Source organism: Malaclemys terrapin, chromosome 6 (genome assembly GCF_027887155.1).
Source record: "Malaclemys terrapin pileata isolate rMalTer1 chromosome 6, rMalTer1.hap1, whole genome shotgun sequence".
Classification (NCBI taxonomy): Eukaryota; Metazoa; Chordata; order Testudines; family Emydidae; genus Malaclemys; species Malaclemys terrapin.
Window position 1 is genome coordinate 67,277,558 of NC_071510.1, and position 25,479 is coordinate 67,303,036.

At 38.3% G+C, this 25,479-nt stretch overlaps 1 protein-coding gene across 3 annotated transcripts in view; it reads left to right on the top strand.

Moving 5' to 3' along the window:
- Positions 1-23,110, top strand: part of FBXL17 (F-box and leucine rich repeat protein 17) — a 480,497-nt gene extending 457,387 nt beyond the window's left edge. For 2 of the 3 annotated variants that reach the window (XM_054031674.1, XM_054031675.1), the window contains one exon: positions 20,642-23,110. In XM_054031674.1, the coding sequence (XP_053887649.1) occupies positions 20,642-20,779 (138 nt within the window). In that variant the 3' untranslated portion in view covers positions 20,780-23,110. Of the gene's footprint in view, positions 1-18,465; positions 19,782-20,641 lie in introns of those variants that run through there. The other variant, XM_054031676.1, reaches the window with a different exon arrangement.
- Positions 23,111-25,479: the final 2,369 nt, after the last annotated feature.

Here is a 25,479-nt window from a genome sequence, read left to right on the forward strand (position 1 = left end):
ATTTGCAGGTTTAAGACAGGAATTAGCCACAGAGAAAAAGAGCATGATAGGTTTTTGCTGACCTAGATTTCTGACATGCATCCTTAGGCTACTGGCCCTGAGGCACTCACACAAGTTTTGTGTACCTGCTAGCCTTTTCTGATTTGATATATGATTGATGTGTCATATATGGGGGGGGAGGGGTAGCTCAGTGGTTTGAGCATTGGCCTGCTAAACCCAGGGTTGTGACTTCAATCCTTGAGGGGACCACTTGGGGATCTGGGGAAAAATCAGTACTTGGTCCTGCTAGTGAAGGCAGGGGACTGGACTCAATGACCTTTCAAGGTCCCTTCCAGTTCTAGGAGATGGGATATCTCCATTCATTAAATTAAATTAATTAAAAAATATTATTAATATAACAGTCTGTCTTAAAAAAGAGAAGTAGAAGAATAGTAAAAATGCTGTAGTGTTACTTTCAAAGGAAATTATTTTCTGTAGCTCCATGCTCTTGATCACCTTTGTATAAACATATGAATCAAGAATGTGGATGTAGAGATAAGGTTATGAGAATTTGAATTCATGACCCTTTGGAGTAAAAAACTTAGTTACATGGAGTATTTTAAAATTGTCAGCACTTACTGCTTTTTTCCATTAAAAATAATTGTAAAGATGAATTTTGTAAATAGAATGTTTAACTATAATTTTACAATTATTTGAAATTTGATAAATCTAAGATATGAATATTCCACCTAAATTTGGGTTTAAGCAGGTTAACTTTATGGCATGTGCAGTGGGAGGCTTTGGGGAAAGTAGGGATTTGGGATTATCCTATGCTAGAGCTAATGAATTTTCACATCAGGAAATCCTGACTCAAAATGTCAGAGTTTAGTGGGACAGACTGGAAAATAGGCACACTGATCAGAGGGAGAGAGGGTAAACAAAAAAGCAAGAGCATTCATATCTGAATTATCTTTAGTCTCAATTGAAAAGTATATTGCTTTATATAAATAATGTATTTATCTAAATGCATTTTCAAGTATTAATTTTTGAATAAAGTTATACTGAATGTTTAAACTGTATCAAAATGCAAACTTTCTTAATCTGAGACTTTTTCTGTTTTAGCTTCATTTACAACCTCTTGGGTTCAGTCAGAAATAAGAACAATGAAACCTATTTATCCAAAAAAAAAAAAAAGTCTCTTCCTCTTCCTTCCTCCTTTTCACTCTCCATTCTATAAAAAGAAGAGATGGAAAGCATAATTAAAACATACATTGATTGGATGCAGAGCTGTGTGAGCTGCTCAGTTCTATAGAAGTACTCAAAATCAGACCTGGTCTCACTTTAATCACGTTCTGGTCAGAAACACATTTAAGCTTGTCTCTAAGCAAAGCACATGGTTAAGTGTTTTCTTGAATAATTATATTTTCCTGAAACTGGTCCTCTGCATTCAGAGTTTTCAATTCTAGAGATGAGTGAATAATGGGGGTTGTTGAGGTTTTGTTTGTTTGTTTCAAGGCTGGCTTAACAGTGAAATCCTTGCTGATGTTAAACACAAAAAAGAAGTCTACTAAAAGTGGAAGATTGGACAAATGACCAGGGAGGAGTATAAAAATATTGCTCAGCTATGCAAGAGTGAAATCAGGAAGGCCAAATCACACTTGGAGTTGCAGCTAGCAAGGGATGTTAAGAGTAACAAGAAGGGTTTCTTCAGGTATGTTAGCAACAAGAAGAAGGTCAAGGAAGTGTGGTCCCCTTACTGAATGAGGGAGGCAACCTAGTGACAGAGGATGTGGAAAAAGCTAATGTACTCAATGCTTTTTTTGCCTCTGTCTTCATGAACAAGGTCAGCTCCCAGGCTAGTGCACTGGGCAGCACAGTATGGGGAGGAGGTGACCAGCCCTGTGTGGAGAAAGAAATGGTTCAGGACTATTTAGAAAAGCTGGACAAGCACAAGTCCATGGGGCTGGATGCACTGCATCCAAGGGGTGCTAAAGGAGTTGGCAGATGTGATTGCAGAGCCATTGACCATTATCTTTGAAAACTCATGGTGATCGGGGGAGGTCCCAGATGACTGAGAAAAGGCTAATGTAGTGCTCATTTTAACAAGGGAAGGAGGAGGATCCGGGGTACTATAGGCCAGTCAGCCTCACCTCAGTCCCTGGAAAAATCATGGAACAGGTCCTCAAGGAATCAATTCTGAAGCACTTAGAGGAGAGGAAAGAGATCAGGAACAGTCAGCATGGATTCACCAAGGGCAAGTCATGCCTGACTAACCTAATTGCCTTTTATGATCAGATAACTGGCTCTGTGGATGAGGGGGAAGCAGTGGACGTGTTATTCCTCAACTTTAGCAAAGCTTTTGATACGGTCTCCCACAGTATTCTTGCCAGCAAGTTAAAGAAGTGTGGATTGTATGAATGGACTATGAGGTGGATAGAAAGCTGGCTAGATCGTCAGGCTCAACGGGTAATGATCAATGGCTCCATGTCTAGTTGGCAGCCGGTTTCAAGCGGAGTGCCCCAAGGGTCGGTCCTGGGGCTGGTTTTGTTCAATATCTTCATTAATGATCTGGAGGATGGAGTGGATTTGCACCCTCAGCAAGTTTGCAGATAACACTAAACTGGGAGGAGTGGTAGATGCAGTGGAGGGTAGGGATAGGATACAGAGGGACCTAGACAAATTAGAGGATTGGACCAAAAGAAATCTGATGAGGTTCACTGAGGACAAGTGCAGAGTCCTGCACTTAGGACGGAAGAATCGCATGCCCTGCTACAGCAGTGGTTCTCAAACTGGGGCCGCCGCTTGTGTAGGTAAAGCCCCTGGCAGGCAGGCCGGTTTGTTTACCTGCCGGGTCTGCAGGTTCGGTCAATCGCAGCTCCCAGCTCCAAGCCAATGGGGGCTGCGGGAAGCTGTGGCCAGCAAATCCCTTGTCCCGCGCCGCTTCCTGCAGCCCCCATTGGCCTGGAGCGGCGAACTGTGGCCAATGGAAGCCGCAATCAGCTGAACCTGCAGACCCGGCAGGTAAACAAAATGGCCCGGCCCGCCAGGGACTTTCCCTACACAAGCGGCGGCCCCAGTTTGAGAACCACTGTGCTACAGACTAGGAACCAAGTGGCTAGGCAGCAGTTCTGCAGAAAAGGACTTAGGGGTTACAGTGGATGAGAAGCCAACAGTGTGCCCTTGTTGCCAAGAAGGCTAACGGCATCTTGGGCTGTATAAGTAGGAGCATTGCCAGCATATTGAGGAATGAGATCATTCCCCTCAATTTGGCATTGATGAGGCCTCATCTGGAATACTGTGTCCAGTTTTGGGCCCCACACTACAAGAAGGATGTGGAAAAATTGGAAAGAGTCCAGCGGAGGGCAACAAAAATGATTAGGGGCTGGAGCACATGACTTATAACGAGAGGCTGAAGGAACTGGGATTATTTAGTCTGAGGAAGAGAAGAATGAGGGGGGATTTGATAGCTGCTTTCAACTACCTGAAAGAGGGTTCCAAAGAGGATGGATCTAGACTGTTCTCGGGGGTACCATATGACAGAACAAGGAGTAATGGTCTCAAGTTGCAGTGGGGGAGGCTTAGGTTGGATATTAGGAAGAACTTTTTCACTAGAAGGTTGGTGAAGCACTGGGATGGGTTACCTAGGGAGGTGGTGGAATCTCCTTCCTTAGAGGTTTTTAAGGTCAGGTTTGACAAAACCCTGGATGGGATGAATTAGTTAGGGATTGGTCCTGCTTTGAGCAGGGAGTTGGACTAGATGACCTCCTGAGGTCCCTTCCAACCCTGATATTCTATGATCAGGGCGGGAAAGTATCTGGTTCGAGTTGAACTGAAAACCACATTTCCCTAATTTTTTCATCGAATCAAAAAAAACCCCAAAAGTTGTGTTTCAAATCAGCCTAAACACTTTGAGTTGACTCAAACTAATTTTTCTGAAGTTTTTGTTTTGATTCAGCCATTTCAGGTGCTTTTTATGTCTTGTTTCTGTTGTTGTTGTTTTTAGTTGGCCAAATTTGAAATTGAATCGCTGTTTCAAATCAATTTCAAAAAGAAACTAAATGTTTCAACTCTTCAAAAAAAAAAAAAAATTCCCAACCAAAACTATTTGTCAAATTCAACCTGAATTTGGTGAATATTTTTAGGACCTGAAAAATGCATTTTTCTGCACACACAAAAAATTGTTGATAAGAATTCACCCACCTCTGCTCATTTCACACTCACAAAAATTTGGTGAACGTGGGACAGAGGTTGTTTGCACATCTTTTAAATAGTGAACCTCCCTCCAACAGCCATCCTCCCTTCTTTCCCCTCACATAGTCCTTTTCATTCCATTCTCAAAAAAGTCTCAGTTAAGAGGAGAAGGTCCCAGAGTCCCTGGGACCAAGGATGAGATAACTATGTATCCTTAGAGGTTTGAGACCTCTGATCTCAAATCTCCCAGTGAACATGTAGGGATTGTTTCTCTTTCAGTCCCCTGTGAACCAAAGTTCAGCTTGTGAACCCTATTGTGAAACAAGCACAGCCCTAATTGGGTACAAGTTTTAGAACCACATTTTTATCATAAAACAATCTGTGCACGACAACTATGCTATGAATTCATTGTGATGTGGAGAGCAGTGGGGAAAAGTATTTCAACCAGCAATGAATAAAAAATTCCAGCTCAACTGTAAAGTTTTAAATAGCATCACGAAGCCTCAGCTTTTGTAGTTTTACAGATTGAGGGGAGGATAAGCATGTTAGAAGAATTGCTCTGGTTTTTGAAGCTGACTCTACTTAATCTCCTAAACTTTAGTGTTTTGTTAGAGCCAATAGAAAAAAAACAGTGTGTGAGTTGCCTTTGATGAATTGGGCTAAGATTATGTACTTAGAAGTTGTTCAAAGGGTTACTTGACCTTGGGAATTAGAGCTGACCCTGAACCACCTGATCAATTTTACATATATTTATTTTGTGGATTAGTTAAAACCGCTTGTACAATCAACAGGGATCTAATAAGAGCAATATGTTTATCCGGTCTTCAGCTGCTATAGACAATCAATTGCCTTGATGCTGAAAACAAGTTTTACTACATCAAACATCAGCTAAACCACATGGACTGCATAGTCTGTATTCCTGTAATTGGTGGCTTATGTTTTCCTAGTTTCTTTCAAGAAGATTGTGCAACATTTGTGAAGGCAACTGAACTGCAAGAATAAAAATCTCTGAGAAAGCTGCAGGACAGATGGAAAAACAGTGTTTGGGATTAATAAAAAAAATGTATTGGGTAATCAAAGCTTTCTGAGAAATGAATTAATTCTGTACAGCAAACATTGTGGTGCTAGGAGTACCACTGGGGGACCATTTTACTTTCTTGTGGAGCCTTGGTAGGAAGAAAAGTAGCAGCCTCAGAAGGAGTGAACTAAGTAAGGAATATTAGAAGCACTATCTCTGAATTTCATGTGTTGAAAGGCAATGTGAAATTTGCAGGTATAAGATGACAACCTCTTTCCCACAGCAATTGAATAGAGACATTTCAGAACAAAATCATTGCTTTCACTCTTTTTTTCCAGCTTTGTGCAGAACTAATTTTTTCCAATGACTGCTCATTTAGGTTGAAAATGCCAACATCCGGGTATCCAGGGCATCATTAAAGCAAATTCCTGGAGCGTGAAGAAAGATTTATTTGCATGTCTGTCTGATTGGAATCAGTGTCTTTACATTGTATGAGCTTGCAGTCTGGGGGAGGTGAGAAGATTTGCCCCTTCTGTCTAGCCTTCCGCCCGCAAATCAAAATCAGTACTAGGTAGCTTCTGTGTGTTACGCTTTTCTAGGAATTTCCATGCATTCAAGAGAGAAGCACTTAAACACAAAGTTGCATAAGGAACATATATAAATAGATTTTAAATGGTTACCACTAAAATACCCTATGACTAAATCTCCTTGGAATTTCTTTGATATGCAATTGACATAAATTAGAATTACACAAGCGTCAAGCCTCCTCCCAGAAAAGATCAGAGAAGAGGGCTGGGTAAAGGCATGCTGTGTTTGATTCCATTGATTATCTAACTGCCTTTGGGCAATGGGTCTCAGCCAGAGCGTTATTGATCCACACCATGAAAATAATCAAATTAATTCATTTCTCATCAAACTGCCAGTGCCATGACCTCCACTCCCACCCGCCCCTCACCCCCCCGTGCGCCTGCCTCCTAACATGCACAGCTCAGGAGCAAAATATTCACTGCTTTAAAATAAATGTCATTATTTTCACAATGCTCATGAGAAATGTCAATCCTAACAGTATATCCTTGTAATGAGGAAGGTTACTTAGGTTGTGGTTTTTGTATTGTAGCATTTTAAACCCGATCGTCTAAACACCAGAGTTCATTATTTAGTCAAATCAATAAAAGAATAAGGCCCAAGGCCACTAAGATAATGCTTAAATCCTTTTAAAACTACCAGTAGTATTGCTGTACAGCTCTTGGTTTTTGCTTGGACAAAAAAATGTTCAATGTAATGTAAAAATATTCAGCAGACATACATTTCTCTAGAAAAATAATTACATTAAGGGAATTACTGTTCCCCTTAACTGTCTGATCCATATAACTCTAAATATATTAGTAGATATTGGAAATAGGAATTTCTTCAGGTTTTTCGTATCAGAGGGGTAGCCATGTTAGTCTGGATCTGTAAAAAGCAACAAAGAGTCCTGTGGCATCTTAAAGACTAACAGATGTATTGGAGCATAAGCTTTCGTGGATGAATGCCCACTCACCCACGAAAGCTTATGCTCCAATACATCTGTTAGTCTTTAAGGTGCCACAGGACTCTGTTGCTTTTTTCAGGTTATTAGTTATAGTGGTGAGGAAGGAGAGTGGGGCATTTTGATAAACTTGGCTTTTACTGCCAATGGGTAAAGATTTTTAAAAGCACCTAGATGACTTAAGTACCAAAATCCCATTTTCAAAAGTGACCTATGCAGTTAGACACCTAAATCCCATTGACTTTCAATGAGAGATAAGCTTCTAATGGCCAGATTTTTAAAGATATTTAGGCAACTAAGTTCCACAGAAGTTGGTCACCTAAATACCTTTAAGTATCTAAGTGTCTAAATAGCTACTGAAAGTGTAATTTAGGCTCCTAAATCATTCCCCACATCTCTTTTCATGGTTTAACAGGATAAGAGTTCATACACTAATAAGCTAAAGACAGAAATAAGATGGAGTTCTCCGAGGTGTAGGAGTCCACACAAGGCCAACTTCAGCTCCCCATAACCCTTCTGTGGGCAGAGTGGCCATGTGAGGGCAGAGGGATCTGCACCTCCTGCATGCCATTAAGAAGAGCTCTGTGTCAGCCCCAGATAGACAAGCAGAAACGGAGGCCAACAGGTAGATTTTAGGGGCAACATTTATAAGCTTCCAATGATTCAAACCCCCCACATAGGAGGCAAAATTGAGCTATGGTCACAATTCCAGCCCAGAGGCAGAAATAGTGCTCATGGATGGGCTGCATTGCAGCCCCCTGACATACCTACGGTATCTAGTGGGGAATTCCATTTTCTTCAGGTCTGTGGAGTTCTCTACAAGAACACTGCATATAACATGTTGTTTTTGTGTCACCTTGCCCTGGGTCTTCCCAGAAAAACTTTTTATTTATTTATGTTTGTGTATCTTTTACTGACATTTTTCAACACGTTACTTTTGTTCTGTCAGCAATACCATATTAAGCAGATTAGCAATTCTATGTAAAAGATTTGGGAAAACCACAATTATGCCAGCAAGGACTTGGTCTAAGTGTTACCTCATCTACTCATTCACTATACAAAAATACAAATTATTAAAAATATAGCTATCAGAACTCTTAATCTTACCACTAACAATTCTTCAGTTAGTTATAAGTTAGTTCATGTTATTTTGTGCTACCCTTAATTTATTAGAAAGGAGTGGAGGGGGGAAAATATGATGATTCCTTAATGTCAGCATTTCTTAGCTTCTTTAAACATGGGTTTTTTCATTCAAAATCCAGTTTTGTTTGTGAATCATTACAAAGAAACTTCATCCTGTGAATGCATTTTGAGGGTTTCTCAATTTTAGGTCCTTAATATTTAGTTGTTTTTAATGCTACTCCAACAGCGCTATACTTTTTTGTCATTTCAGTCACATGATCCCAAATATATTTTCTGAGAAATTATAACAGATACGGTTTTCAGACACCAACACTCGCTGTTTAGGATTTGAGCTGGACATTTTAACCTTTAGTTTGGAGATCTTTATTTGCAATTTCCAGCAGCATGTCAGGGTGAATGCAAAGACACACGTCTTCAGCTTTCTAGTTTACTTTTTGTAAACATGATTCTTTAAATTTGTACCGCTAAAGTGTCATCTAGACTGACACAGGAGGTTCCCTACAAAGTAGTTATTCCAGTTCATTTAAAAAAAAAAAATCCAACATGATTCAAACCGAGGGAAATTTGACAAACTGGGTAGCATTAAATTAACCCATTTATTGCTGGAACTCATGTTTTAATGATTTTATTTAGTTTCTTCAGTGTCCTTTATAACATCCCAATCAGGCTTTGCATTATGGCAATCTGAACCCTTATCTTTCCTAAAAAATCCTCTTGCATGATGCCTAGGAAATATTGAATGAAAACTTCATTAATTTTCCTGACTGACAGTTTGGTTAGTTGGACTATCTGTCATAATAATCTTCAGTTAGAAGCTGTGCGTTTCTTAACACAGATTCTCACAACTCTGGATTCTTTGTGCAATCTTATGGTGTTTTTTGAAATGGCTATCAGAAATGCTAGTGTTAAAATGCAGCAAACATTTCTTGAAAATGTACTGAAAATGGCATTGAAAAACCCAGCCCCCAGCTATAGTGACAAAACTCAGCACCTCCAGTCTGACACTGAAGTGAAGTTAAATTGACAGTGTTGGCTGTGAACAAGTACACCAGTTTCTTTCATTAAATTCACCATAGTCTTGGCTTTTCACAAGCTTTTTGTTTTTAAGAATTTTAAGTTGCTTTTCAACAGAAATATTTCTGAGACCGTACAACTTATCCCAGAGGCTTTCTTAGATCATCTGCAAAATATATTTTCCATCAGTTCTTTAATTGAGATTTTAGGACATATAAAGTGCCAATCAATACAACTGACAAAAGACAAACCCTTTTATGAAATTACAAGAGAAAAAAAGATCAAACTGAGCCCTAAAATTAAAAAAGTCTGTTAAGAGTGTTTTTTTTAAATATGGTTAGGTGATAAGTCACATTTGAACTGCAAATCCTTAGTGTGATGAGGATGCACTACCTATGTTTTTTTTCATGAAGAATGTGATTTGTAAAGAAACACCAGCTTATGAACAAAGTTGATGCCTCAGTGCCTAAAGAATTTCCTGCTTTTGTATACATTAATAAGCCTGGTCTGTGCAACATTTTTCAACCTTTTGTGCATGGTCTGTTGCTACTTACACAGATTGCTTGAAAATGAACTGAGTGGAAGGGAGATAGGATCTCAGGTGCTGGATGTTTATTCGGGCCAAACCATTATTAGTCAACAATGCAGCTACAAGAATATAGGGCCATGGCTTGATTTAATATAGCACAGCCGTTGGCCTTACCATTTTAAAAAGCTAATAGAAGCTAACTTGAAATAGATCAAAATGCCTGACAAATTACTTCCACTTTAAATAAAATCATTTTGAGAATGAAATTATGGTTTGATCTTGAGAACTGCAAAATCTGTTTTTCTCCCATTTTGAAAAAAGTCTGTAGCACTTATTCTCCCCCTAAATCACTGTAATTTGTTCAAATGACATTGCTGCATATTTAAGAAAATCCTTTGTATTTTTGAAGTAACGTGAAATGTAGGAGCTTCCATTGATATATCTGTTTACGAATAATGAGAGAGACAAGGTGGGCAAGGTAATATGAATAATAGAGATATCAGATCCATAAGACCAGTGAACCCTATTAGAATGAAATTACAGCAATCCTCCCTCCCCTGATAAAGACCCCACTGTCTTTTAAAGTATTCATTTTGCCCTTGATTTTCAATATGAGCATTTTAAAAGACGGAACAATAAATGATTCTTTTTTTAGCTAACTGAAATAGCTTACCCATTAAGTGCATGACTGAAAGTGTCTGCTAAAATGCAGGAAGAGAATTTAAGTTAACTGTATGTTGTTGTATCTTTAGTTTAACTATTTCATTTCCAAAATGTGTGCAAGATGTAGACAGCAAAATTCAACAATGGGATACATTAAGGACTCAATCCTTCAAACACTTACTACAGGTATACACAAGTCAATAGGTCTATTCATGTTAGTAAGAACCAAGGGCCTGATCCAGTTCTCATTGTAGTCATCAGAAAGATCATTCATGTCAATGTGATCAGATCTAAGTGTTTTCAGGATCAGGCCACTGTTGAGGGAAAAGGCAATGTGAACTAACCAATATTATGTATGGAACACAAAAAGTGAGGGAATACTTTCTAGAATTATTGTCCAAGGAACTTTTCAATTATGTCTGTTAAATGTGAAGTTTTTTAAATGATTTTTCCACTTACTTTAAAATGTCTCCCAGTTTATTAAACATTACAGTAATATGCTCATGGAACAGAGGGGATAGTTTTCATAATCCATAGTTTTCCACAAAGCAAAACAGCCATCACTATTTTATCAGTATAAACATTTCAAGAAGTTGAAAGAAGGTCCATCGTTTATAAAGAAATACCATCGTGTCACTGGGTAGTCATCAATTATGAAATATTTTTCTAAATAAGGACAAAACAGCCTATGGAGTTTGGGGGTTTTATTTGTTTGAAATAATTGTGAATAATTTTGTATAATATTTTTGAGATTTTTACTCTCAAGTGCTGCACAATCTGTGTCTAGAAGCAATTAATTACTTTGTTTGAAACATACAAAAACAAACAACCAAAAACACTTTGGAAAGGCTTCTCTTACAAAATAACAAAAGCAAAAGGTTCTTAATGATCCTGGAGACTTGAGAATGAAACATCTTTGTCATTTATGGGAATATAATACTTGATATTGCAGGAGATGTGGGAGATAATGTTTAGCACTGCCAGCTTTGGGATATGGGCTCTTCAAGAACTATGTACGCTACAGAACCTGAAATTGATTATTTTGTTAATTTGCAATAACCTTTGTTCTCTCCAAGAGACCACAGTGATTGTTTGAGGCAATAGCATTCAAATGCATGATCAACTTCTCAACGAAGCCTTCGTCCCTGCAGGGATGTGCATCTCTGTGTGAGCTGAAAGAAATAGAAAAAGGGGACACATATTCCAAAAGTAGATTTTTTCTTTCAGTTCTTTTCTGAAACCTCAAAATGTGCTTGAGCTAATTATGGAATTTGTCTATTTCGTTTGTTTCATTTTAGAGCACAAAAATATCAGACATGTTTATACTTATACATAGTTTCTACCTCTCCTCCTTCTCCTATCCCACACATAACTGGGAAATAAATTGCTATGGTCTTTGCAGTACAAAATTAAGTGGTTTGAATGTCATGATAATCATGTTACATCAATATTTTGGAGGAGACAGGACTTGTCAATTGCATTAATCATCAATCTACAAACATAATGATTTTGTAAAAGGACTACATCAGTTAAGCCAAAATGCGTTCTTTGTCTAAACCATAAGGGAATTTATTCAGACTGTAGAATGTTGTACTAATATAGTTAGTGCTGTTATTTTATTATTAAAGTAGTCCTAAGCAAAGGTTCTGCTTCTGGGCATTAGGGCAGTCTTTGGAACATATCTGCCTTAACTGATCAAATGCATAGCACTTCACACAAAATGATTCCAGAAATCTTTCATTTTGTTGTAGCTATAGGCAACAGTTATAATTGAGCCACTTGAGAATGTTATTCATTCGACTATTAGCTGGGGGGGGGGGGTGGAAATCAAACATTTTTTATTAAGTATACTTTTAAAAAACATTGAATTGAGGAAACAGTAAACTAAAGCTGGAGAAAGGAGAAAAAGTGAATAAACTTGACTACTCTATAACTCTATTCCCTCTAAATTTTGGATTCCATCTTTAAAACATGGGAGAGGTTGTGGATTTGTGAAATATGTCTAACAAAAGCTAGTTCATGACTCAATAGCCAAAGTTCTTTCTGTACTGTGGACTCATGGCATATTTCTCCCCATAATATAAAGACAAACTTCCCTCTACACTCACAACATGGAAAAATGGGCTTCCATATTATACCATCGAGCATGCAGAGACAAAGCTGCATGTACCGTTTCCATATACCCTGACTGTCCAATAAAAAAAAAACAACCAACGCTGAAGACCAAAACTTTAAATAGGACCCTTTTGGACCCAATCCATTTGCAATGCATGGAGTAGTGACCTCTAAAATGAGCCCATTTTCTTTTTTCATGATATGACTATTATGTAGCTGTGCAGAAATAGGGCAATTGTGCCCTTTTAACCCTGGCCATTGTACTCATCTTTCCTCAATTCATGATCTTTCATCATTTGATGCTACTGCTCACCTGTTAAAATATCTCTAAAATTACTTGCAAAAAATAAATATTTAAAAATTGATCCACTGGATAGTTATAGAAGAAATACTTCTTATGCTCCTGAGCACTAGGTATTAAATAAAACTAAGAGCTTTATAAAATTTAGACAAGTGAATATTACTTTTGAATAACAGGTATTCAGTAGAGTTAGGCAACTGACAATATGTTTAACCTGCTGGTGCCCTGACACTGGAGCCAGTGCTCTGCTGCCTAGGGAGGTGAAACCTGGAAGGGAAGAGCTCCTAACATCAGCGCTCCCCATAGTCAGCTGGCTGTGTTCCTATGCAAGAGGTACATGGCCTCACACAGAAGCTTGCTTGAACCTTGCTTGAGTTGCTACTCCAACACCTCATCCCCCTATGAAAATCGTGGTAGTTAAGGAACATAAACATGTTCCCCTGAGAAACTCCATTCTGGACTAAAATGGTGTTGTAAGTATTTTATCATTTGAGGAGTTTTTTAAGATTTGGCTTAACAGAAATGTTCTCTCTCACAGTGATTTGTACGACTTAAATACTATTTGTATTAAGCTGTATCCTTGGTTTTTCTAATGATGGTGATTTGTAATAAATTTTGTTGAACGAATGCTGATATGGATTACAAATATGGTAAGAATTTATTCTTATTGATAATCAGCAATTATTTCTTATTATAACTCTATTCCTGATTTGGCTTTAGTTCCAGTCTAATAGAAGGGTATTTTGTGAGATACCTTGGGGGGAGGGACAGGAAAGGGAGATGTGCATCACAAACCATCCCAGGGCTTGTCCCTGCACAGTAGTACACTTTTTAGACTTAAGAGGTGAGATTCTGTGCTACACATCTCAGCCCTGACCTACACTACAAACTTATGCAAGTATAATTATGTCGCTGAGGGGTGTGGAAAGTCCACTCCCCTGAGCCACACAGTTATATGGACCCAACTCCCAGTGGGGACAGCGCTATGTTGACAGGAGAGCTTGTCCCATCAACATAGCTACCATCAGCACAGGTAGTGTCTTCAGTGCTACAATGACAGCTCCACTGGTGAAGCTCTGCTGCTGCAGCACTGTAAGTGTAGATAAGCCCCCCGAAAGGGAGAAGCCATCTCTCTACACCAGGGGTTAGGTCAGTATAACTCTGTCGCTCAGGTGCGTGGATTTTTCACACCCCTGAGTACCGTAGTTAAACCAATATAAGTTGGTAGTGTAGACCAAGCCTGGAGCTGTGACTTTAACCCTCTCATTCCTGGGCTACTCTGGTGGTTGGTGAGGTCACTGGTGTAATTTAGGCCTGGTCTACACTGCAGTGGGGAATCAATCTAAGTTATGCAACTTCAGCTGCGTGAATAATGTAGCTGAAGTCAACGTACTTAGATCTTCTTACCGCGGTGTCTTCACCACAGTGAGTCGACTGCTGCCACTCCCCCGTCGATTCTGCCTGCGCCTCTCGCCGAGCTGGAGTACAGGAGTCAACAGGAGAGCGCTTGGGGATCGCTCGCTGCCCGCCAATCCAGCCAGTAGAGAAGACATACCCTTAGAGAGCCCTTGGACCTGTCTAAGTTTCAGTAGTCATCCAAGGCTGCCCTATGGGCCACAGCATGGACCAGAATCTCCTCACGGTTGTGTGCTGCAGCCCTGCCCCGATATACTCCTTACACCATGGCTTTTTGAAAGTGTCCTCTGAAGGCAGCCTTTATGGCTCTCTATTACAGTGTACTAGAGGAATCCTCTTGCATTCTTGAACTGGAGCTTATAGGACCCCTTTACACCACTTTTGCCCTTTTACTCAGCATAAAGAGTGCAGAGCAAAGGCAGGTTATCATCCCTGGAGATTTAGTTTAATTTTATAATGACTCCTAAATTATACTGAAACATAGTACTTCTTTGGATACAGAGATTTCAGCAATTACAGCTTTGACACCAAAAAGCTATAGATGGTCTGTCATTACCTCTGTCCCTATCCCCACTGCAGTCCGCTCTTGGCAAATGTTGCTATCCACTGCACTGAAAAACTTAGATTCAGCTGATTGTATTTCAGCTGCAGCCCCTAATTTCACTGAAGAAGATTCTTGAGGCTAATGAGGGGCTTAAATCAAAAATTGATTCTCTTGGATCAAAATATGATTTTGACTAACTTTATCTTGAGGCCATAATGGAAGCAGGGTGAAAAAAAGCCTAGAAACAATTCCCTGATATAGAAGTTAAAGAATATCGTAGTAAAACTCTCTCTGGAGTCCAATATAGAACATTGCCTGAAGCATTTTTTTTTAAAACTGAGATTTTTGAGAATTACTGAAAATCTAACAATGTCGGGGGCTTTTGGATTTTCCTTGACAACTGAGTGGGGAGGGCCTGCCTGAATTTACTGTTCATTTTTTAAGTTTGTTGGTGCTTTTTAACCCTCATGTTCAGCTGTGAATGGCCTATCAATTCACTGATCTTGCTTTTAGGGGCAAGGACTGTGTGTTTTCCTTATGTTCAGATAACACCTATCACATTGTAGGTGCTACTGAAATACAAATAAATGATAATGTATTAGATAATGTAATTGATTTATCTTCAGCTAATAGCCTTTCTTTTGACATTTCAATAGATGGAGATTAATGAAAGTTGATTGGAGAAAAAAATATAATATTTAACATGAAGATATAAACATTCATTTTTTTCCTTTCGGTGTCCAAAGTCATACAGGCTTGAAGGGGGAAATTGCTTTCTTTAAGTGCTGAATTTATTTTTGGAGGATCTGTTTTATTGCCAGGCAAATTACATCTTATCAAAGATACAGAAGCTTAATTTTTTATGATTTTAATGATGAAAATGCTTTTTGGTATCTTAATTTAGTATTAGAGGACCTGATGACAAGGACCAAATGATTGACATCTTTTTGATTTAAAGCTATTACCTCCTTTTGGGGAATGTACAATTTATCCCTTTGAGTAGGATACTGAACCTTTACAACTACTAATGATTTAGTATCTGATTTGGTCTGAGTTTTTCTGGTGGTAAATAGCAAGATTTCCATTTGGTTTCAGAGGGAATAGTCTATGGCCTTATTTTTCAAATATAGTTTTTTCTCATCCTAGAACTTGTATAGATTTTTATAATGGTTGAAAGTTTTTTTTTAATCATTTTTTTTTTACTGTGATGTAAACTGGATTGATTTATCTTGTCTAATATAATGTTGTCATGTTTATGATTACTTTTATTAAAATGAATTTGAAAAGGGTTTAACAACTAAATATTTAACTAAGTCAAACAATTTCATCATGTATCATGAAACCTGGGGAAAAAATTGTCCTCTGGCATGAGAGTAAGCTTGCCAGTTTTCAAGCTCAAAGTGGTTTCTTTCCAGACTTTTAAAGGTTTCAAATATGAACATAAGAGAAACCCTAACTGCAAACTTACCGGTAGCAACTAAGGTTTATACCTAGAGTTTGAATAATAAAATTAAGGTTTTCAAATGGCCTTAAAACAAGTGTCTAGAAATCCTTGAGACTGCCCTGGAAAGTAGTTGTGTCTATAAGTTTTTGTCCACATTCAGACTTTGATTGAGAGACAGGTGATTTACTTCTTGCTCTTCTTCCATAGTGTTTTTGCCTGTCCCCTATGTGCTTAGGTTATCTTGTAGGCCAAATACATGCAATGACCTGTTTATGCTTGAGCTTGCCCCGTGGCTTTACTGTCTTACCTTCAAGAACTGTCTGTTCCTGCAGACGGTAGAGTTGTATAACCTTCAATTTCATTCGCTCCCAACTGGTCCTATTTGGGTGTCCTCTCGATACTTGCTGGACCACAGTCTGCCCATTTGGCAACCACAATTGCTAACAAACGTGTATGTTTCCCCCCCCACACACACACTTATAAGATATTCCTATATTGTGGCACATAAAAGCCAGCAAGTATAATTACCTATAAAGACACATATAGCATTAATGACAAGTGTTAAGTGTTTTTTTATAGATTCATAGATTTTTAAGGCCAGAAGGGATAATTAGATTATCTACTCTGATCTGTGTATCATAAGCCATTATATTTCACCCAGTTTCTTCTGTATTGAGCCCAGTAATTTGTGTTTAACAAAGCATGCCTTCCAGAAAAGCATGCCATCTCAATAGGAAGACCTGAAAAGATGGATAATCCACCACTTTGTGGTTACACATTCCCACTGTTAAAAATGTGTGCCTTGTGTCTAGTTTGAATTTGTCTGTTCCCTATAGCATGAAAATCTGTTTGCACTATTATACACATTGCCCCACTAAACCCTGACCATGACATCTAGTAAGAAACCCCAACTTGTTTGAGAGTGAGCACAATAACATCCACACATTAGTGTTTAAAGATAGTTTAATGGATGAATGTAAACACTGCTTCCTGGGTTCCCAGCAAGGAAGGTCAAAATGGCTGACTCTCCTTTCTGAGCTTCTTCATTCTGGCTACATTAACTGTAATGTAAAAGTCATATAATTTGGGGGTTTTAATCTAGTGATTCAGGTTTAGTATTCCAGAGAGGGAGGTGAGAGATTATAACATGATGGGTTCTGTACTCTATCTTGGCTTTTCTGCAGAAAGCCTGAAAGGTATTGGCTGAAAGAAAACGGATTTGTTGACTGTTCAAAATAGGACAAAATGGTAACAGTCTCCATAACTGTGTTTATTTCCAAGAAGCATTTCTGCTGAATGTTGCTGTTAGTTTAAAAGTTTGTATTCACCAGTGAGTGTCAAATATTGTGGAGGTCTTATGCTACCTCTAATTTCATTTGGATTTATTAAAAGATGCTTCTTGTTTTTCAGCACCCACAGGTGTTACTTCAACATAGTTGTTACCAAAAGAGTACAGAGCTTGCATTTTCGCTGTGTACCTGGAGGAGAAGTTAAACCAGTTTTCTATCCAAGTCAGCCTCAGATAGATGAAGCTTCCAATGAAGATTGAGTGTTTCTATTATCAAAGCAGAAGAACTGGAGATTAAACTCTTCATTTATCCCTGACAGAGAGTGCAATCACTGTTCAATCTCTGCAATCCCTGCTATAGTTCTTGGGTTTTTTGAGGGGGGGTGGGAGGGTAGGAAGCTTTATTAGATGTTGTAGTCATTATGCTTTAAATATTCCAAGAAGGATCTCAATGACGATAGCAAACATTATTTTTCATTTTTTGCCTTGAATGTTGGACACTAGAAAAGAAAAGTGGAGGATTGTATTACCGGTACATCCTGTCAGTGTAGGCTGCTCAGTATTTAAATGAAATATTGATGCATTTAAAAATGCCTAAGTGTTCAATAAAGATTTCAAAGAAAGCTACCTAAAAGTTGTGGTTCTTAGGTTAATCTTTTATTTATCTAAAGGATGAAGGAAGCTGTCTACTTCTGTGATATGAACTGCAATCAGCTTAAAAATAATTGACAAATTAATCCCCTCACAGCATTGCAATTGTAAAGGTGTTAGGTTTAATTAGGCCTGTCTGATTGCCTTGTCTAATCAAGAATAAAGGTGGTATCTTTGATGGTTAAGATCTAGCGGGGACATCCCTGACCTGCCAGTCTTGTACGTTTTAATTATTGATTCCTACCATTTCAGTGTGTCTCACCAAGGATCTGAGTTCTGTGTTAGCTTTACACTTAAAGGTTAAAAAAGCTGCCACCAAAGGTATATGTAGAGCTCTGTGGGCTTTTAAATATTTTTGAGGACTCTTTAACCTTTGGAAGTGCTGACTCATATTACCGTATGATGTTCATGTCCAATAAAATTCATTCTTATTGTTTTCTCCTTACGTAATCATATGATTTTATGTTCTTCATTAACAGACTCCCATACTCTTATTCACATTGATTAGTACCATTTCAAAAGTGCTAGTCGTGGAGCTATTATTTGTTGTAAGTAAGGGTATCAGAATCATGCCCAAAGTTGTTTTTATTTCACTTATCTTCAGTACTCTTACAGCCAATTTCTCATTTTTCTATCACCAGGAAAATCTTACACTTGGTAAACGTCTGTCTAGCTGGTAGAGTTTGAATGGATACTTGTCTGTGAAAAGACTCCTAATGTAGGTGTTTGTCACTCTGGGCAGTGCAGTCATGAGCAAGATACTCTAGTCTTTGAATGTTTACAATTTTGGCTCCCCTGAGTGTCCAGGGTAGTGGCGCATGGGATCTTAAAGGGGTTTAATTTGTTTGGTAAATATTATCAAATGGTTTAAAAACAATGCTTATTTTAAAATAAAGGATATGTGTTTGACTTTCCTTATCATTTTCCACCACAAACAATGGTATTAACTTATGACTTAAATTATGAAACATTTAGAGGAGAGGAAAGTGATCAGGAACAGTCAGCATGGATTCACGAAGGGGAAGTCGTGCCTGACTAACCTAATTGCCTTCTATGATGAGATAACTGGCTCTGTGGATGAGGGGAAAGCAGTGGATGTGTTATTCCTTGACTTTAGCAAAGCTTTTGATACTGTCTCCCACAGTATTCTTGCTGCCAAGTTAAAAAAGTATGGGCTGGATGAATGGACTGTAAGGTGGATAGAAAGCTGGCTAGATCGTCGGGCTCAATGGGTAGTGATCAATGGCTCCATGTCTAGTTGGCAGCCGGTTTCAAGTGGAGTGCCCCAAGGGTCGGTCCTGGGGCCGGTTTTGTTTAATATCTTTATTAATGATCTGGAGGATGGTGTGGACTGCACTCTCAGCAAGTTTGCAGATGACACTAAACTAGGAGGCGTGGTAGATACACTGGAGGGTAGGGATCGGATACAGAGGGACCTAGACAAATTAGAGGATTGGGCCGAAAAAAACCTGATGAGGTTCAACAAGGACAAGTGCAGAGTCCTGCACTTAGGACGGAAGAATCCCATGAACTGCTACAGACTAGGGACCGAATGGCTAGGTAGCAGTTCTGCAGAAAAGGACCTAGGGGTCACAGTGGACGAGAAGCTGGATATGAGTCAACAGTGTGCTCTTGTTGCCAAGAAGGCTAACGGCATTTTGGGCTGTATAAGTAGGGGCATTGCCAGCAGATCGAGGAACGTGATCGTTTCCCTTTATTTGACATTGGTGAGGCCTCATCTGGAATACTGTGTCCAGTTTTGGGCCCCACACTACAAGAAGGATGTGGAAAAATTGGAAAGAGTCCAGCGGAGGGCAACAAAAATGATTAGGGGTCTGGAGCACATGACTTATGAGGAGAGGCTGAGGGAACTGGGATTGTTTAGTCTCCAGAAGAGAAGACTGAGGGGGGATTTGATAGCAGCCTTCAACTACCTGAAGGGGGGTTCCAAAGAGGATGGAGCTCGGCTGTTCTCAGTGGTGGCAGATGACAGAACAAGGAGTAATGGTCTCAAGTTGCAGTGGGGGAGGTCCAGGTTGGATATTAGGAAAAACTATTTCACTAGGAGGGTGGTGAAACACTGGAATGCGTTACCTAGGGAGGTGGTGGAGTCTCCTTCCTTGGAGGTTTTTAAGGCCCGGCTTGACAAAGCTCTGGCTGGGATGATTTAGCTGGGAATTGGTCCTGCTTTGAGCAGGGGGTTGGACTAGATGACCTCTTGAGGTCCCTTCCAACTCTGATATTCTATAATTCTATGACTTGCATTTTTTATAGATTCATAGATTCTAGGACTGGAAGGGACCTCAAGAGGTCATCGAGTCCAGTCCCCTGCCCGCATGGCAGGACCAAATACTGTCTAGACCATCCCTGATAGACATTTATCTAACCTACTCTTAAATATCTCCAGAGATGGAGATTCCACAACCTCCCTAGGCAATTTATTCCAGTGTTTAACCACCCTGACAGTTAGGAACTTTTTCCTAATGTCCAACCTAGACCTCCCTTGCTACAGTTTAAACCCATTGCTTCTTGTTCTATCCTTAGAGGCTAAGGTGAACAAGTTTTCTTTTGTCATGATGAAGCTGTGATTTTTCTCATTTTTGTCATAAAAAACAGCCGCACTTAATTATATTCAAATAACCCAAAATATAAACCAAGGGTCCAATGCTGCAAGTCCTTCCAGCATAAAGAAGGCTTGCAGGATGAGTCATGCAGCTTCATATTTAGAAATCCAAACACTGATATGTCTTGTTGTCCATATTAGGTTGCATGTTTTATTTACTTAGTGAGATTATAGAATCTTTTCTTTGGTTGTAGGTGAATGAAGCAACAGTGGAACAGCTCGTGCAGCAATATCCACACATAACCTTCAGTACTGTACTGCAAGATTGCAAGAGGACCTTGGAACGGGCTTATCAAATGGGCTGGACACCTAGTATGTCTTCTGCTTCATAACGACCTATGTGATATTACAGTTCGACTAATGCATTCAGCAGGTGTAATGGGGACTGCAGATTTTGGTTGTACAATGTTGCAGGAATATTTTAAACCTTTTCATGTTTTTAAATCTAATTTTGCTTTCTGTGAAATATATGTTCAAGAGTCCATTGTTCTAAAAGAGATTTTTATTTTATTTTTAAATTTTAAAATTAATGTTTTTTAAAGCAATGAACATTTTATGTCTGGTGACCCCTCCTGGAAATTTTGGAACAGAAACTGGACTCTCTCATTGTAGTTAGACTCATGTAACCATTCTGACTCTTAATTGTCATCCTAAAAATCTGCAAATCCCTAAAGACATTGAAGAGGGCTCACAACCTTTCATGATGCAATATAATTGTGAGTTTACACAAGTTACAGTAAAATTGAGTTGACTATACACTGACTTTGATGTACTGTAAAACTATGTATGAATGTCGAAAACAAATCTTAAGAAATGCATTGTATCCTTTTTGTACACATAAACACAATATAAAAGCCTTTGGCAGATTTCCTGAAGTGGATTCCTACTAGTTCTGTGGATGGCTTGAGTTATATTAGATGTTAAGCCTATTTTCTTTTGTTCTCTTCCCTTTGCCTCAGTCATGCATGTTTCCTTTGGTTTGTAAGTGATAACTCAGTGCTAGTACCAGTGTAACTGATCAGTATAGGCCTCTGCTGAAACTGGGAGCTAATCTTAATCCATATTATTACCTAGACTGACGCCACCCATGTGTTTTAGGATGCATAGTAAGTTAAGAATCCACAAATAATTGTGATTTTCTTCTAAACATTTTGCTAATTACAAAAATCATTATTTTGAAATTCATTTTTGAATGGAAATCTTAATAAATGATGGTAACTATTGAATGGTTATTCAAGTAGACAATCTTACTTGTTTTATGTTGTAGAACAGCAGAAGTGATTTTTCCTTAAATATTCATATAGGAGATGTTGTATAGATTTCTCAATTTTTGCACCTTGCCATTTTTGTAATAAGTGAGCTAACAGCGCTTTAATTTACCACAGATAACCAAATGCTGCATAGAAGACACCCGCTGTGGGAAATCAGTAATAAGGCCATGTTTATATAGCTTAAAATAATGTTGTTGTTTTTTCTTTTCTTTTCTTTTTTTTAATTAAACTTTCTGAATGAACCTGTTTCCTTTCACAATGCTGTCATGTTACCGAATTCTGAAATGTCAAGTAAAAAGGAAAGTTTAATAAATAAAAGCCACAACGCTGATTTTCCCCGCTGTAGTATGTGGTTGCTAATGTGGGTCCCACTCCTGCAAAGCAAGAGCATGGGCATAGCTGACCTCAGTGGGACTCCATCTGGGCATAATGGTCCAACCACGTGCATCACTTTGCAAAATCAGGGCCTTACTCTAGAAGAGAATAATTGCTCTGGAAGAAAAATTCTTCTGGCATCCTCTAAATCTTTGTATATTTTAAGCATTGTACTCTGTGCTTTTCATATTTGTTCCCCAGCTACTGAAGACTACTTTGGTTGGCAATTGTGTACCTGTTTTTTAATCCAAAACTGATTTATAAGATAATATATGCAGAAAATAGCTGAAGTGAATTCATAAAAAGTTTAATTTTCTATATGTGTCGCAAGAGTGAAATTTGACAAGTGTTGATAAGCAGGCATTGAAAATACAGATGTTGCAGCTTTGGTTTGAAGTTGCATTAACCTTTAGAATGTTGCAATTTGGTTAAAGGATGATTTTTTGAGGTGAATAACTCTGCGTATTTGCTTTTTAAAGGTTATACTCTTTTAATCCAAAATATCAAATGCTCAAGTTTCAGCTGACGAGTTGCCATTATTGTCAAAGTGTTTTGCTAATCCAGATGAACTGATGCACCATAACCTGGAGAACAGTTTTAGTATGTCCGTGCAATTCTGCCAAAACTGTATTCCAGTCCCACAGCATTAATTCTTGACAACTACAGAAAGTATCAACTCAAAGTCCAGTGACAGTTGTTAAATGTTTTTTTATTAGACACTTCAAAATGAAGCTGAAAACATTTATCTGGAAAAAATATAAAGTAGAGTTTTGCTTGGAATGTCATAAATACATGTGAACACATATTATGCTGGGCTTTTTATCTACTCCAAAATGGCAACAATATTTTCAGAATAAAGACAGTGAATAATATTGCAGATATAGTGGAGAACTCTAGTCATTTCTCTTTAATGTCTTTTTATGAGTGCAACAAGACAATTCACACAATTTGTAAGTTTCTATTTTTCTGTGAATGTTTTGACCTTGAGATGGGTTGCAATAAAAGAGAGAAGCAAAACACTGTGTCTTCTGTTTGGTTATATAAATTACTAACTCTGTTTAAGTTTTTGTATGTACTTTTGGCCTATTACATCACCTCTTTTTTTGATCTTCTGTTAGGTCAACTCCCTGCCAATGCAGGATTTTTCCCCTGTTGTACATTTGTTAATGCATTTTCCAGTCTAGTTTTCAATGTCCCAAGCCATGAGTCTTTCAGCCTTGGAAGATTATTCCATCATCTACTTGATCGTACTATCAGAATATCCAGGTTATATTTTATCTTTCTTTATTCCATTAACCATTATATCCACATGTAGCTGCTTAAATAATTCCTCTTCATCCTTGGTATTTACAACTTTCAGATGTTTGCAGACTGTTATCCTATTATCCTGTCCCAGTACTCATTGTGTATCCAGGCTATACTCATTTAGCTCTTTTAATTCCCCCTCAATAAATCAGAAGTACCTAGATACTATAATGATAGGTACATGATAGATAGATTAGAAAGACACATAACCTCATTAGTTTTCCTATTCTTTTCTAAACACCCTCTAGAAAAAAGCTGTCACTGCTTCTTTACCCCTCTCACTATTCTTTCCCCTGTTTTCAAAATGGAAAACAGTTTGCAGTGGACTCCAGACAACTTCCAAGATGGATTGTCTTGGTTTCTTCAATCCCATTCTATATCCTCCGTTATTTTATTTCTTCAAGAGAGTTTAGTAGCTTATTGGCACCTGTCATTGTTAAGACACTTTATCCTCTCCCTCTCAGAACTCTTTCAAAATCCTCATTTACTGCTCACAATTTATGTAGGCAAAGACCTTTAACCTGCCTTAACTCCACTATCAACGATGACTCATAGCCCCAAGCTATTCAGTCACAAACATACACATCGAGTTTATTTATCTCTATTATGAAAGCAACTAGACTCCTATCAAGGATCAGGGCCCTACTGTGATTGACTCTGAAAGTACATAATACAAATATAGATGCTGCCCGTGAAGAATTTACAGTCAATAGAGAGTTTTCAAACAGAGAACACTGGGCACACACAGAATCCTAGGGGACCAGACTTCATTTTCGATCACTCGCCACTCTATTTCCAGATTTTAATTCTTCTGTAATCTCCTTTGAATCAATGGTTGTAGAACCATTTTTCGTCTCAAAACCATCACCCCCAAAATAAAAGAAAAAAGGAAAAGAAAAAAAAGTGTGTGTGAGAGAAAGAGAGAGCGTGTGTGTGCGTGCACATACCTTTCTGCCTTCCCCACTTAGAGAAGTTCTGTGAACTTCCTGGGTTCAACAGCTAATGTGAATTCCCTAAGAAAAAGTAAACATGTTCTTTCAACATTCACAGAACCTTCACCCACAGGCATTCTATCCCCTCCACCATGTAGAATCTTTCTCTGCCTAGTCTCTGAAACTGCCATTCATGACAGCAGAACTGAAAAAGAACACATCCTGCTCCTGAAATCCCAATATTGAGATAGATGCTTTGTTGATTGACTCATAGATATATTAAAGATGTCTTATATATAATGACCTAGCTGATTTTTCTTTTTAAATGGCCATATAGAGTGGAATCCCTGAAAAATGGAAAAATTTACTTTGTGAGAACATAGGGTTTATAGAGAGGGAGCTGAATAGGTTCCTAGGTGGACTGGCTGATGTTCACCTAATTCTCAAAGGTTCTAGCCCATGTTGCTAATTTTAAAAAAATATAACTCTTTATACATTTTATTAAAGTTATTAAAAATAAAATCAAGACAAAATCATTACTAAACTACATAAATGCTGCCAAAATAAGCAATACAGTCATCAAATCAAAAGCATATTAAGTTCAAGTGAACAAGTAAATAAGCATATTGGATTGCAATTAAGACCAGTTTAGTCAAACAATCAGATTAATGCAGCAGATAATTAATCCTTACAAATTCTAGAAAGGAATCCAAGGAGATGGCTGTCAGTTTGGTTATAGACCACAAGTAAAGAACTTTGCCAGTGGTGTGCAATCAAAACTTAGCTGGTTGTATATTTTAATATTGCAACCAAATTACTGTTTATGTCTTAAATCACAAACTCAAAGCTGATTAAAGATTCCTCCTTGGATTTTACTATCACCTTGATAGGTGCCGGAACTAGGGATGTTGGGGGTGCTGGCCCCTGGCTTGAAGTGGATTCCATTATATACAGGGTTGACAATTTAGTTCAATGGCGCTCAGCACCCCCACTGTACAAATTGTTCCAGCACCCCTGATTACATGTGTTGGCTGACCTTATCTTCTCCCCAAACGCTGATACAGATGTTACTAAGGCCTGGTCCCCACTAAGCCCCCACTTTGGACTAGGGTACGCAAATTCAGCTACGTTAATAACGTAGCTGAATTC